Raw genomic sequence first — 12,105 nt, 5'->3', positions numbered from 1 at the left:
CCGGGCTCTGGAAGACATCTTGGAGACTGGGATATTTGGATAGAGACCAGAAAGCCCGAAGCAACCAACGAGGTAGAGATCTGAGGATAAAATATCCCAGGGGGAAGAAACAGTGGGTATGAAAGCTTGAAATCTGGGACAAGCCTGGGTCACCTCAGCACCAGGTCACACAGGCTGGGTTTAGCTTAACATGAGAGCAGGACTGTTGCCTGTCGGAGCAGAACTTACCCCGTGCTCTTCATGTGCTTTTTGTGAAGACTTTCCTCTGACAGGCTGTCCTCCCGTTTCCCATGCTGGGTTTTTACACATCTGGCTTTCAGAAAATCTGTGCTTCTGCCTCAGCCCCTCTGGAACACTCAGACCCCCTGACGGACAGGCACGTTGATCCCACTCACAGTGGCTTGTTCCCATGCATCGGGGAAGTTGGTGTGATTATATGGCTGCGTTCTCACAGCTTTTAGAAATTAGCTTTGGGCGCCTGGGTGGCTCAGTGGGTTAAAGCCTCTGCCTTCGGCTCAGGTCATGATTCCAGGCTCTTGGGATCAAGCCCCACATCGGGCTCTCCGCTCCTTGGGGAGCCTGCTTTCTCCTCTCTCTCTCTGCCTGCCTCTCTGCCTATTTGTGATCTCTGTCTGTCAAATAAATAAATAAAATCTTAAAAAAAAATTAGCTTTATGTGTTCATATACTACGTAAGCACATTCCTTTTGTAAATACGTATGGAGCACATTACAGAAAGGGCCTCAGTCTCCATCTCTACCTCCCAGATCCAGAGTCCTCCCCAGAGGTAGTCAAAGTTCTCAGGCTGTGTGTGTCCTTCCAGAAGGACGTAAGTATGTGTGCATAGCAAAAATTACAGAGTATCGTTTTGAGTGTGTGTGTGCGCGTGCGCACGTGAGGGAGGGATGTCATGGTATATAAATCCATACTCCTCCATTTACCTCTGTCATTGTGCAATTTGCTTTTTTCACTTGCTGTGGGTTTAACTTGTACCCCGTGTACTCGTGGGGGCCGAGAGCACATGTGCCTCCAAACACTCTGCACCACTTCCTTTAGAGCAGCTCTGCTTTAGATGTTTTACGTGTGGGGCCTTTGGGTTACATTTTGTTTAAAGAACAGAATTGCTTACCAAAAAAAAAAAAAAAAAAAAAAAAAAACCTTAGCCAACTCTTTTATTGTGTCCTGCCTCTATTGCCTCATAAAAAAGAAAAACACACAGAAAACGGAAGTGCAGCTACGAATGTTACCATGTATCCCTCTCAAGCTGAGAGGAAGATGGAAATCACCAGGCGTGGCCACGGAGGCAAACATTTAGCTTCAACCGGATGCTCGTTGGACTTCAGTCAACTGTGTTTTTGATTCTAAGAGGGGGGGAAAGAAGGTAAAGAACATGTAGATCATAAACCAGAGGTGTAAACCTGTGGCGTGTCTTCCTTTAGGTATGTTCTGGACGATCAATACACAAGTTCTTCCGGTGCAAAATTTCCAGTGAAGTGGTGTCCACCTGAGGTGTTTAACTACAGTCGCTTCAGTAGCAAATCAGATGTCTGGTCATTTGGTAAGAACACGGTCCATTTTCCCCCAGCTCTAATCTGAACCGTAAGTGGATGCATCCTTTGGTGATCCTTTATCCTTTTCTAGGTGTTTTAATGTGGGAAATATTCACTGAAGGCAAAATGCCTTTCGAGAAAAACACCAACTACGAAGTGGTAACCATGGTTACGCGGGGCCACCGACTCTACAGGCCGAAGCTGGCATCCAAACATGTGTATGAGGTGATGCTGAGATGTTGGCAGGAGGTAAAGAAAAAAAAAAAATGTTGTGCTTTCCTTCTCCCATCCAAGTACTAACCAGGCCCGACCCTAGTTGTGCTTTCCTTCTGAATCTTGAAAACACTTAGGGATCTGGGCTTGGTGGATTAATCATGCGTGGTCTCTACAGCCTAGGGAGTTAGTGCATGTGTTACACGATTTCAAACTAGGTAGAACACCAGCCCTCTCAAGTCAGTTCCAAATAATGGGAAGAAAAAGGTGAAGAAGCAGAAAATGATAATAATTAGGATCATAAATTCAGGCTGCCGTCCCTCTCCCAAGCGGAAGTCCTGTCATGGTTGCCTGAGTCCGGGATGCGGGGAATGAGTCCTGAGAAGCAGCTCTTCTCTCACTGGACTACTTGTAGTGTTGAATTATTACGCTTTCACCAGAGGGGGTTTCTTTCACCAAACCTCAACTTCCCCCAGATCTCTTGACTCACAGTCTTTGGAAGTTTTCCTTCCTGGTGTATTGAAATGGCACCTTGTAGAAAAGATGAGACACCATAATAATTTTTGAAAGATAATAATATTAGCTTTATTGTGTGATAGGCACTGTAGTAAGTGCTTTAGATATACTTCTCAAAACAACCTTTAGAGGTGCAGAGATTTTTACTATAACCACTTTGTGGATGAGGAGACCAGGGCTCCTGAAGTTGGCACTTGCCCAAGGCCATTTTGCTACAGAGAAGCAGAGCCCATGCTTTTGGTCTCTTACTGTAATGTCTCCAAAGGAACACTGATTGGGGTGGGAGAGGCCTGGGCAGGAAGTGTTGGTGGGGGTAGGAGAGGACAGCGTGAGAAAGGCAAGGCAGTGATAATGAGTGTGGTGTGCGTACAGGAGGGTAGAGATTGTTCTGATGGAGCAGAGAGCCCACGTGAGGGTTTTGTGGAAAATGAGATAGAGTAGCAAGAGGATGGGAGAGGGCAGGTTATAGAGGGCACCGCAAATTAGCAAGACTTGATTTTGCAGGCAATAAAGAGCCCTGTTAGATTCTTGAATGGAGACACAAAAGGAATGTTATGGAAATGTGTGTCCACCAACAGTACATGTAGGTGAGGGTAGACCCATTTGGAGACACCTAAGTGTTCAAGTCCCAAAACAAGGAGTGTCTTACACTTGTGTGCTATGTTATGTGAGTTTGAATGTGAGAAATTATTTTGGGGTTGGATTCTGGAACCCACAGTTTCTCTTTGATTTTCAATTGTAGAAACCAGAGGGAAGGCCTTCCTTTGAAGATTTGCTGCGTACAATAGATGAACTAGTCGAGTATGAAGAAACTTCTGGAAGATGAGTGGTGTTTTGACCCATGGCTTCCAGATTCCACAGCATGAGGAAGAAATGGCACTTTGTGGCTAACTTCTAATTTATTTAGCACTTGGACATATAGACAGTTTTACTTACAAAGTGGAAAAACCTAAAGCATTTGCATCTAGACCAGTCCTAGTTCTGGGACTGAATCTTTTAGGTTATGGAAATGTTGCCTGAGAGATGGTGATTAAAAACACTCACTTTTTTCCATCCCACAAATATTTGAGTGCCCACCACGTGCTAGATACGATGCCTAGACCCCAAGGTTTTCCCATTTTAGGGGTATATATGGGGCCATGTTGGCTGATGTCCGTGGAAGGTCAGGATATTTGGGAAGGGAAAGGGAATTAGAGCCTTTTTCCTGCAACCTTTCTCTTTCCTTTGGCTTCTACAGAAATCTGGGCCTGAGGCATTGTCTAGAATGTGGGTTCTGGATGAATCAGAAACCCATCTTGGATAAGTACCCCTCTTCTGTTTTGAAAACATCTGTTTTTCAAGACTGCCATTAGTATTACATTAAAAAATATTTGTATGCTGTATATATTGTAAATATATATAATATATAAAGGTATATATTTATAAGAAACGTGTTGTCTTTTATTTAAAAATTTTAATTCGGTAATGTATGGACTTACCTTTTTAGGACTAGGGACTATGCCTTGCAGCTGTCAGTTTCTCTTCCCCTGGAGATCAAATATTCCTTACTGAAGAAAAGAAAGTCTGGACCTTTCTACCATTAATGCCTCCTGCCACATAGGCAGGCATGTTTGGGAGTGCCTGTCTAATTTCAACCCCCAACCAGGCCTATGTTTGGGTGGAGTGAACCTGCCCATGTTATCCATCACTAATTGGTGTTAGGTAAAAATGGAACTGGGGCAGGGCGCCTGGGAGCCTCAGTCAATTATAAGCGTTCACTTTCGGCTCAGGTCATAATCCAGGGTGCTGGGACCGAGTCCCACATTATGCTTCCTGCCCAGCAGGGTGTCTACCTCTCCTTCTCTGCTTCTCCCCCCACTCATACTTTTCTATCTCTTGCTCTCAAACAAATAACTTATAATAAAAAAGATTGAACTAGAAGCCATTAATGATTTTCTACATCTTCAGAATCTGCCCCAAGACACAGATGCTGTGAGTGGGGGTGCTGGGCTCTGGGGCAGAATGCTGAGGTGACATTCATGACAGAGCCCGCCCCCACTGCAAGCAAGACCCAGGGGCAAGCGCAAATTCTGGCAGAGACCAGGACAAATGGAGAGCCTGGTGTGTAGAGCTGTCTCCAGATGGGGTTCTGGAGATCTGGTTGGACTTGGGTTCCTGGATCCGTGAGATTGTCTGGAAGAGCCTCACAGTAGACCCTATGTTCAAGTTTATTTGAGTGCGTTTCTGACCGTTCTCACGATCTCTGACCAAGACTCCAGCTGAGCTGGAAACTTCATTTCTCACGAGCCCAGAAGAAACAGTCTCTGTTATTGATATGACAGGCCATGTATTGCCACACACCTTTTTTTCTTTTTGGAGTTTTTTGTTTTTGATATTATGAGGGTAGAAAGCTGAGACACATACAACACAGGGCCTTACTGTAGGAGTTTCAGCAGCTCTGGGCACTACCATGGTGTCCCCGGGGCCACAGGTGCCGTGGGAACACAGAGCTGTCCAACTGGCTGCCCTGAGCGGTACCTCCCTAAGACCCTGGAGAACCATCTCTTTCCTTCTGGTCTGTCCATCCACGGAAAGCTATCTTCTATCCTTCCTTCTCCTCCTTATAATGAAAAAGAACAAAACAAAACAAAAACCCACCTTAAGTCTCGTCACAGTCTGTTTGCCACTTTCCTCCTCATCTTCCTGTTTAACCGTACCCCCATCTTACACGCACCCCCCCCTTTTAACCGAACTGTAGCTCCTTCAAGGAGTTGGCCATACTCGTCATACTTGAGGGTGAGTGCTGTCGTTTAGATCTTTCTCCTTCACCTGGACTCCTCCCACACCCCCGTCCTGTCCCATACCTCCCTTTTCACCTGGAGCAGCCGTATTCCAAGTGCTGGGGGGTGCTGAAGAAACGTGAGGACCAAGTACAGTTCTTGTACTCATCGTTGCGCGCACTTCTGATGGAAGAACAAGACGGTTGCTCCCTTGTTCTTTTGGGAACAACTTTTTGCAACATTTGGGAACATCTCCTTCAAAAGAATCTTTACATTTTTCACCCAAACGTAGCAGAAGGTTTTGTACGAAAGCACAAGAAAGGCAAAAAGTGAAGTAAAAATAGAAGAATCCACCCAGAACGCTTCAAGAGATCTTAATCTATAAAGCAGGAAGTAGGAAGGGCAACATGCACATGCTCTGTGCCCATTAGAATTGTTCCCTTTAGTTTTGATTTTTGATTATATTTTCCAAAGGGATGACGTGAAACTCCTAAGTACATTTTTTTTTAAAAAATCTATGTTGCTTTTGTATTTCTCAGCCAGGGCTCAGTCACCTTTGAGGTATATTATTGAATTGGCTTTCTATCCCCACAGGAAAAAAAAAATGAAGTTTCCATAATATGGTCCTTGAAGTGTCAGTCCTGAGTAGGAGGACAGAACATTCTAGACTTTATACTCCAATACCTAGAATCGAATTCTGCTTCTACCACTAACTGTGTCCCTCGTCCTATCTGTGGGTCGGTTTCCTTCTCTGTCCAGAGAGGGCAGTTTGATTAAGTGATTTTTTAGGTCTCTTGCATGAAAATTTTGTGACTTCTTGAAACTGGCGTTTGCTGGAGTCACCCACACAGTTTGGAATGAGGAACCAAGGGCAGCCGCCCTCAGAGATCTGGATGGAGATTACTGAGCTTGCTTATATAGGCCATTGGGTTGTCATTCACACACTTCTCTGAGGTTTTTAGAACAGGAAAATAGGTGGGGTTAACTCTGCTCGTGAGAAACACCTCGGGCAAGCTATGATTTCAGTTAAAAGATGTGTTTTTGTGACTGGAGCGTCGCTGAAGAACTGAAGGCTGTCTGGTGTGCTCCCTGCAGAGTCACAGCCATGATTCTTTCCACCTGTAAGTAAGATGGCTTCGTCCTTCCCCTCCAGGGCTGGTTCTGGGCATGTTACTTAACTCTTGATCGCCAGAGGATGGCACGATGCTTGTGCAACTTTCAGGAGAGTTTCCCCCGCTGTTGTGATGGGGTTTTGTGTGTTATTCAAACCACCATTGTAGTGATGTAATGTTGGCAAATGCTCAGCGTGGAGAAGGCAAAGGGAAACAAAACAATGTCCTTCATTCTGTGTGTGCATGGAAATGCAGTTTGAAAAGTGTTTGTTTGTAGGGCCATATGGAATGGGAAGAGTGCCTAGCTGAAGGCTGGGAGACCCAAGTTTCAGCTTCTGGATTGGCTCGGTGATTAACCTTTGGCCACTTCTTGTGTCAGGTCCTTCTCTGTAAAACGGTACCCTGTCTCTGTCCACCTGCCAGCAAGAGAGCATAAACACTAGCTAAAAATGACACATCCTTCATGATCTTAATTTTGGAGTTGCTGTGGAACACTGTTAAGGTCCACGTACAATTTTGAAAATGCTTATTAATTCAGCTCTATGAGGGCCTTATACACAAAATATCGTTAGAACTCAAGGAAGGAAAATGCTGTCTTTGAATTTAATTCTGGATGACTAGAGGACCCAGCTTTAGCAAAGCCCAGTCATATCAGATTAAAGCCACCAAAGACGAGCTAACAAAGCTTTTGGCATTTCTGATTTTTCAGTGGCAAAAGGAAACACTGGTGGCAATCTGTCAATGTCACCTGCTCAAGCCACATCACCTCCCAGGACCCAACCCTTGATGGTAGAATCTGTAAAAAATAAACCAGGCTATTCCAGTTGTACTGACCTGAATATAACTTACAGTCTTGATCCCCTCATAGACGAAATGGGGCTGCCCGTTATCAGAATTACAGATTTAACCAGAGCCAAGCAGAAAGAGCTAAGAAGCAACATTTTGTGTCTCCCACCACCCCCTGATGGTAGAACGAAGGTGAGCAGTGACTTAATCATCTTTTTATTAAAAGCTGTGTGAGCATCTGTACCTCATTTCTCCTGAGGTTAGAACCAGAGAAAAGACTGTAAATTTTAACAGGAAAGATTTGGTTATATATAAAATAAATAATGACAAGGGTTGAGACAGGATTAGTTTGCCAAAGGGATTAGATGAGAGACTCCCTCTCAGCGGGGCTATTGTGAGGGTCCTTCTGGCTGGCCCGGAAGGGCATGGATTTGATGAACATTCACCATCTCTTCCAGCTTCTGGTAATTTGTTCCATGTAACTATCCCTTGTTTATTTCTGCCATAAACCCCCCTGAAGACATGGCTCTATTTGCTTCTGGGTAAAACACTTAAGTGTTTACCATTGATGAAAGAAAACCAAGAGATGCCTCCAGGTGTATTCCTGCTCATCAAAAAGTGTCTGTATGTGTTTGCCAAGCCAGAGTCATTTGCCAAGTATGTTTGTTGTTTTAAGAGCTGTCATAGAAGTCTCGCCTGATAGGCTGCTATAGCGGAGGAGAGCATGGAGAAGGTGAGATATTGGTCGGACTGCGTGGTGGGGAGAGCCTGAGCGAGGTATTAGAGTGCTGCTCCCGTGAAGCTTAATTTGTGAAACATCACTGGGTATGGTCAAGGTTCCTACCCACTAACTGTGGTCCTGAGGACAGAGCAGCCCAGTAGCATTATTTAGAGGACAAAGCCCAGGGAGAACGAGGAGTTTGGGAAACGCCCCTCTTCCTTCCCCCCTACCTCATTTTCACCTGATTTCTCTGCCTTTCTTTTCTTCCCAATTTATGAAGTAGAAGGGGGGAAAATGATGTATATGAATGATTCTTAAATCTTAGTGCACCTGAAGCATGGATGGGATACTGACAAAAATGGTCCATTTCCAGACTCCCCTCCCTATAGATCTGGGGGTCAGGTATGCACACCTGATCACATGGCCTTTCTAGGGCCCCTATGTTTGAAAACCCCTCTCATTCCTTGTATTTGATTTCTACACCAACCCTACCAAGTTATATTTCTGTCTTTACTATTTTTTAAGATTTTTAAAAAATTTATTTGACAGACAGAAATCATAAGTAGGCAGAGAAGCAGACAGAGAGAGAGAGAGAGAGGAGGAAGCAGCTTCTCTGCTGAACAGAGAGCCTGACGTAGGGCTCCTTCCGACCCTGGGATCATGACTTGAGCCGAAGGCGTAGGCTTAACCCACTGAGCCACCCAGATGCCCCTTTACTATTATTATTAATATGAAGATAAAGAGGGCAGCTGCACAGCGACCTCTAAGATGGCCCCAGTGGTGTCCACCTCCCAGTGTTCACCCCTTATGCAATCCCTCTCCTCGGGTCTGAATCGTACCTGGTAACTCACTTCTCATGAGTAGAAGGTGATAAAAGTGGTAGAGTGTCTTCTCCGAGGTGAGGTTGTCTAAGGACGGTGGCTTCTGACTTCGTGCTCCTGGGCTGTGTCTTGGGTTATTGGCTGCCAGGCCGTGAGCATTCTCAGGTGGCCTGAGGAGGATCCCCGTCATGAGGAATGGATGCTGGCACCATGGCTTGCCGACAGCCATGAAAGCAAACGTGGAAGTGGATCGACTCAACTTGACTCCAGTCTCATGAGCTTCGTGAATTTCTCCACCTTTAACTCTAAGCACCCACCTAAGCCATGCCTGGGCTCCCGACCCACAGAAACGGTGAGATAATAACGATTTGTTTCCAACAACAGATGATGAATTCGGCGGCCAAAGCAGGAAGAACCGTTGGACCAAAATCAAACATGGCCACTTCTACCATTATTTTGCCTCCTGTTGGAGGTGTTCCCCTTGACCAAACATAGAGAATTTCCTCAAGTTACCATGAACACTAGCAGATCTGTCTTTTGTTTTTAAACAACTTTGATCCCCCTGTTACTGCCTAAAGTCTGTCGTAATAATGATACCGGGGATGACGACGTCTGTGAGTTTCCATGTCTCCCAGCATGCTGAGATCCCCCCCACTGTTCCTCCGCGAAGCCCACTGGCCAGTGTCATCTGTGCACTTCCTGCCACTGAGGGTCAGTGGACTCTGCTTCCGGCACAAGTGCCAACCCCGTCAGCAGTTCCTGTGGCTGAGCACTTCATATCACGAGCTGGCTCCCTGTCTTGAGTGTGATATTTGTGAACTCATCACGAATTCGGAGGTCACAGACATCAGTCTTCTAGAAAATTCTGCTCTGAGACCTGGGGGCAGAACGGAGTTGTCTGCAAGACACTCCGTCTGCCTCACATCAGCTCATTCCTGGGGAAAAAAAAAAAAAAATCAATCTTCTTACACAGAGCAAACAATGGCTTCAAGATGCAGGAATATTTGGTGCCTTCGGGGGTGCTCTGGCTAGGATGGGATCAGATGTGCGGTCTTCAGAGAGGCTCTGCCTTCCCTCATCCTTTATACGCCCTGGACACCATCACCCCTGCTGCCCAGAATCCCACCCAGCTTCTGAGGCTTCTAGAGGCTCCTCACTCCTTCCCCACACCCACGGCCCCCTCGGGCCCCAGCCTGGCCAAGTACCCCCAAATGTATCAGTTGACTGTCCCAGGAGCTGGGAACTTGTGTTCTGTTAGGATCCCCTAGAAGTAGCTCTTCCTCTTACTTTAAGGGAAGACTCAAGATGATGTCAAAAACAGTTTGGGGCTTGACATAGGGTTAACTTCTTTTGTCAATACAAGCGAAAAGACTGACCTTTCCGGTGACTATCCTTTCTTAGAAGCAGGGACATTTTAAAATCAAAAGGAAACACCCTGGAGTGTGCTTCTAGAATTCCTCTTAGAAGGAGCGTCTTTTTAATATCAAGGGGAAGTGTATACACAAGGCAAGGATAATTTAATAGCTCAAATATATAGAGGGCATACACTCAGAAAAAAGGATAGCTTTCTAAACTGAATAAACATTTCTTGGAAAAACTCAGTGTCTGACTTCTTCCCTCCTTCCTTCCCGTCCTCCGTCCTGTCTGTCCTGCCTTCTTCCTTTCCTCTTTCCTCCCTCCGAACCCCACGGCTGTGGATTCTTGGTTCAGCGAAACCTTTCGGAAGCCTGATCAGAGGTAGAATTTCACGCTAAAGGAAAGCTAGCTGGGCGTCCCCCTTCCCAGGTGACATTGGTTAAGTCCATTAAAATGTGTTTGCTTTTAAAAGGTCCTTAAGAAACAGAATTTACGATCATCATGAGGACGTTGGGTCTTTCTGGGAATTTCTGGCAACAATGGCACCTAGCTTGCAGTGAACATCGAATCAATCACTCAGAGCCATTTCCCCAAAGCCACAGGCTTTCATTTTCCTCCATGCCCTTCAGCTGCACACACAGCTGCCACCAGAATTCCTCGCCTTAAAACCACAGCCTGGAACGTGTGGGTTGGGCGACTCAACTAGCCCGCCCCCAGGTTCAAGACAGCTCTCGAGACCGAGCCAGTTCTTTCAGTTTTCAAATAAAAAGCAGCCGCCATCTGCCAGTGATGACCAAATTCAGAAGGAATAAATTTCACTTGAGGCTCTGATTCAGAATGAAACAGTGACGTCGGACATGCCAGGGGATGAAGATGAGGTTAGGCTGATGTAAACCTCAGAACACTAGAAACGGAGGGAAAGCCACCAACTTTGCTTCCCAGAGGGCTGGGGCCACAGCCTTGTATCCGACAGGTGTTTGGGAGCTGGGGGAGGCGACCTTGGAGCTGTTCTGAGAAATGGTGCTTCTCACATTTGCTCCCTTCCAGTGCCCCCTGGTGGAAGCCTGTTCCCCCACAGCCTCGTTGTGGCCACCCACCCCCGTCCGGAGGCGCCAGGAGCCTTGTGCCAGGGAGACAAGTGTGGAAAAAAGGATTCCCAGGAAGGAACATGAGCCCCAGCTCAAAGGGGAGGTTGGACTGCCTAACCCATGAGAGATGTGTCATTCCGAAAGGTCACAGGGATTACACCAGGACGTGGTGCCCTTTTCCTGATTTGCAGGGACCTGGGATATAATTAAAGATACTTGCCAGGGGAATAAGAAGCAGGTGAAAAGATCAGCGCAGGCATAAGCCTGGGAGAGGAAGCACCGGCTGGCTCCTTCCTGAGATAATCCTCAACCCTTCCAGCGGGCAAATAGTCATTGCCCATCTCTGGGGCATTTTAGTCTCTCTGGCAGGGGCCTTTGATATGCACGAGCTTCTGCCTAAACCCGGAATTTTCCAAAGGCACAAAAGAGTTTTCTCTCTGCAGGTTAATTTCTCTGCAAAGCATGGCTTCCAGAATCCCAGGTTGCCTACAGAAGTGATTCTCCATTTGTTCACTGACCTCGAAAACCTGGGTGAAGCTGTGAATCGAAAACGACCACAGAACTAATAATCACGGATATCTGCTTCAGAGGGAATTGAAATTTCAGTCTATAAATAAAGATGCCTAGTGGCTTGGAAAGTCATGCCAAATGAGGGAACACCAGGGAACTAATCGGTGTTCACACACACACACACACACTTTCTTTTTTCATTTACTGAACAATTATTTCTCGGGCAGCAACTTGCTGGGCAGAAGGAATGGAATGGTGAACAAGGCAGAGGTTGGCCTTCCCGCCCACAACTGCTCCTGGTTTTCCAGGGAGAAGAAAAACCTTCTCATACTTAAATCAGTGGCAGCATAGGTCTGTGCCTTTGCTACTGAATCAGGAAAAATAAGTATTTTTGAAAACACTGATTCCGAAATCGTAGACTGCAGAAGAGAGCAGAGGTCACCCTGGGGATATTTTGGGGTTTGTAATCTACTCATCGGCTTGTAGTCCTACAGGTGAGTAGGGGAAGGCCTTTGCCTAGTGCCTAGATATCTTTCCCACCTGCTGAGTGATACCAGCAATTCCTTCTGGAAGGTTCTGTGTATTTATTTATTTATTTATTTAAAAGATTTTATTTATTTATTTGACAGAGAGAAATCACAAGTAGATGGAGAGGCAGGCAGAGAGAGAGAGAG

The 12,105-nt window shown here is 46.0% G+C and overlaps 2 protein-coding genes across 3 annotated transcripts in view; both read left to right on the top strand.

Annotated features, from left to right (window-relative positions):
• Positions 1-3,688, top strand: part of TEC (tec protein tyrosine kinase) — a 140,863-nt gene extending 137,175 nt beyond the window's left edge. Inside the window, exons 16-18 of the mRNA XM_059383564.1 lie at positions 1,439-1,557; positions 1,641-1,798; positions 3,021-3,688. Of these exons, the coding sequence (XP_059239547.1) occupies positions 1,439-1,557; positions 1,641-1,798; positions 3,021-3,104 (361 nt within the window). The 3' untranslated portion in view covers positions 3,105-3,688. The remainder of the gene's footprint in view (positions 1-1,438; positions 1,558-1,640; positions 1,799-3,020) is intronic.
• Positions 3,689-6,022: 2,334 nt separating this feature from the next.
• The window catches only part of TXK (TXK tyrosine kinase), a 63,927-nt gene continuing 57,844 nt past the window's right edge, over positions 6,023-12,105 (top strand). For both annotated transcript variants that reach the window (XM_059383533.1, XM_059383551.1), the window contains exon 1: positions 6,023-6,158. In XM_059383533.1, coding sequence (XP_059239516.1) covers positions 6,071-6,158 — 88 coding nt within the window. In that variant the 5' untranslated portion in view covers positions 6,023-6,070. The remainder of the gene's footprint in view (positions 6,159-12,105) is intronic.

The sequence above is a fragment of the Mustela nigripes genome, chromosome 1 (assembly GCF_022355385.1).
Source record: "Mustela nigripes isolate SB6536 chromosome 1, MUSNIG.SB6536, whole genome shotgun sequence".
NCBI lineage: Eukaryota > Metazoa > Chordata > Mammalia > Carnivora > Mustelidae > Mustela > Mustela nigripes.
This window is presented reverse-complemented; position numbering and strand designations above follow the sequence as displayed.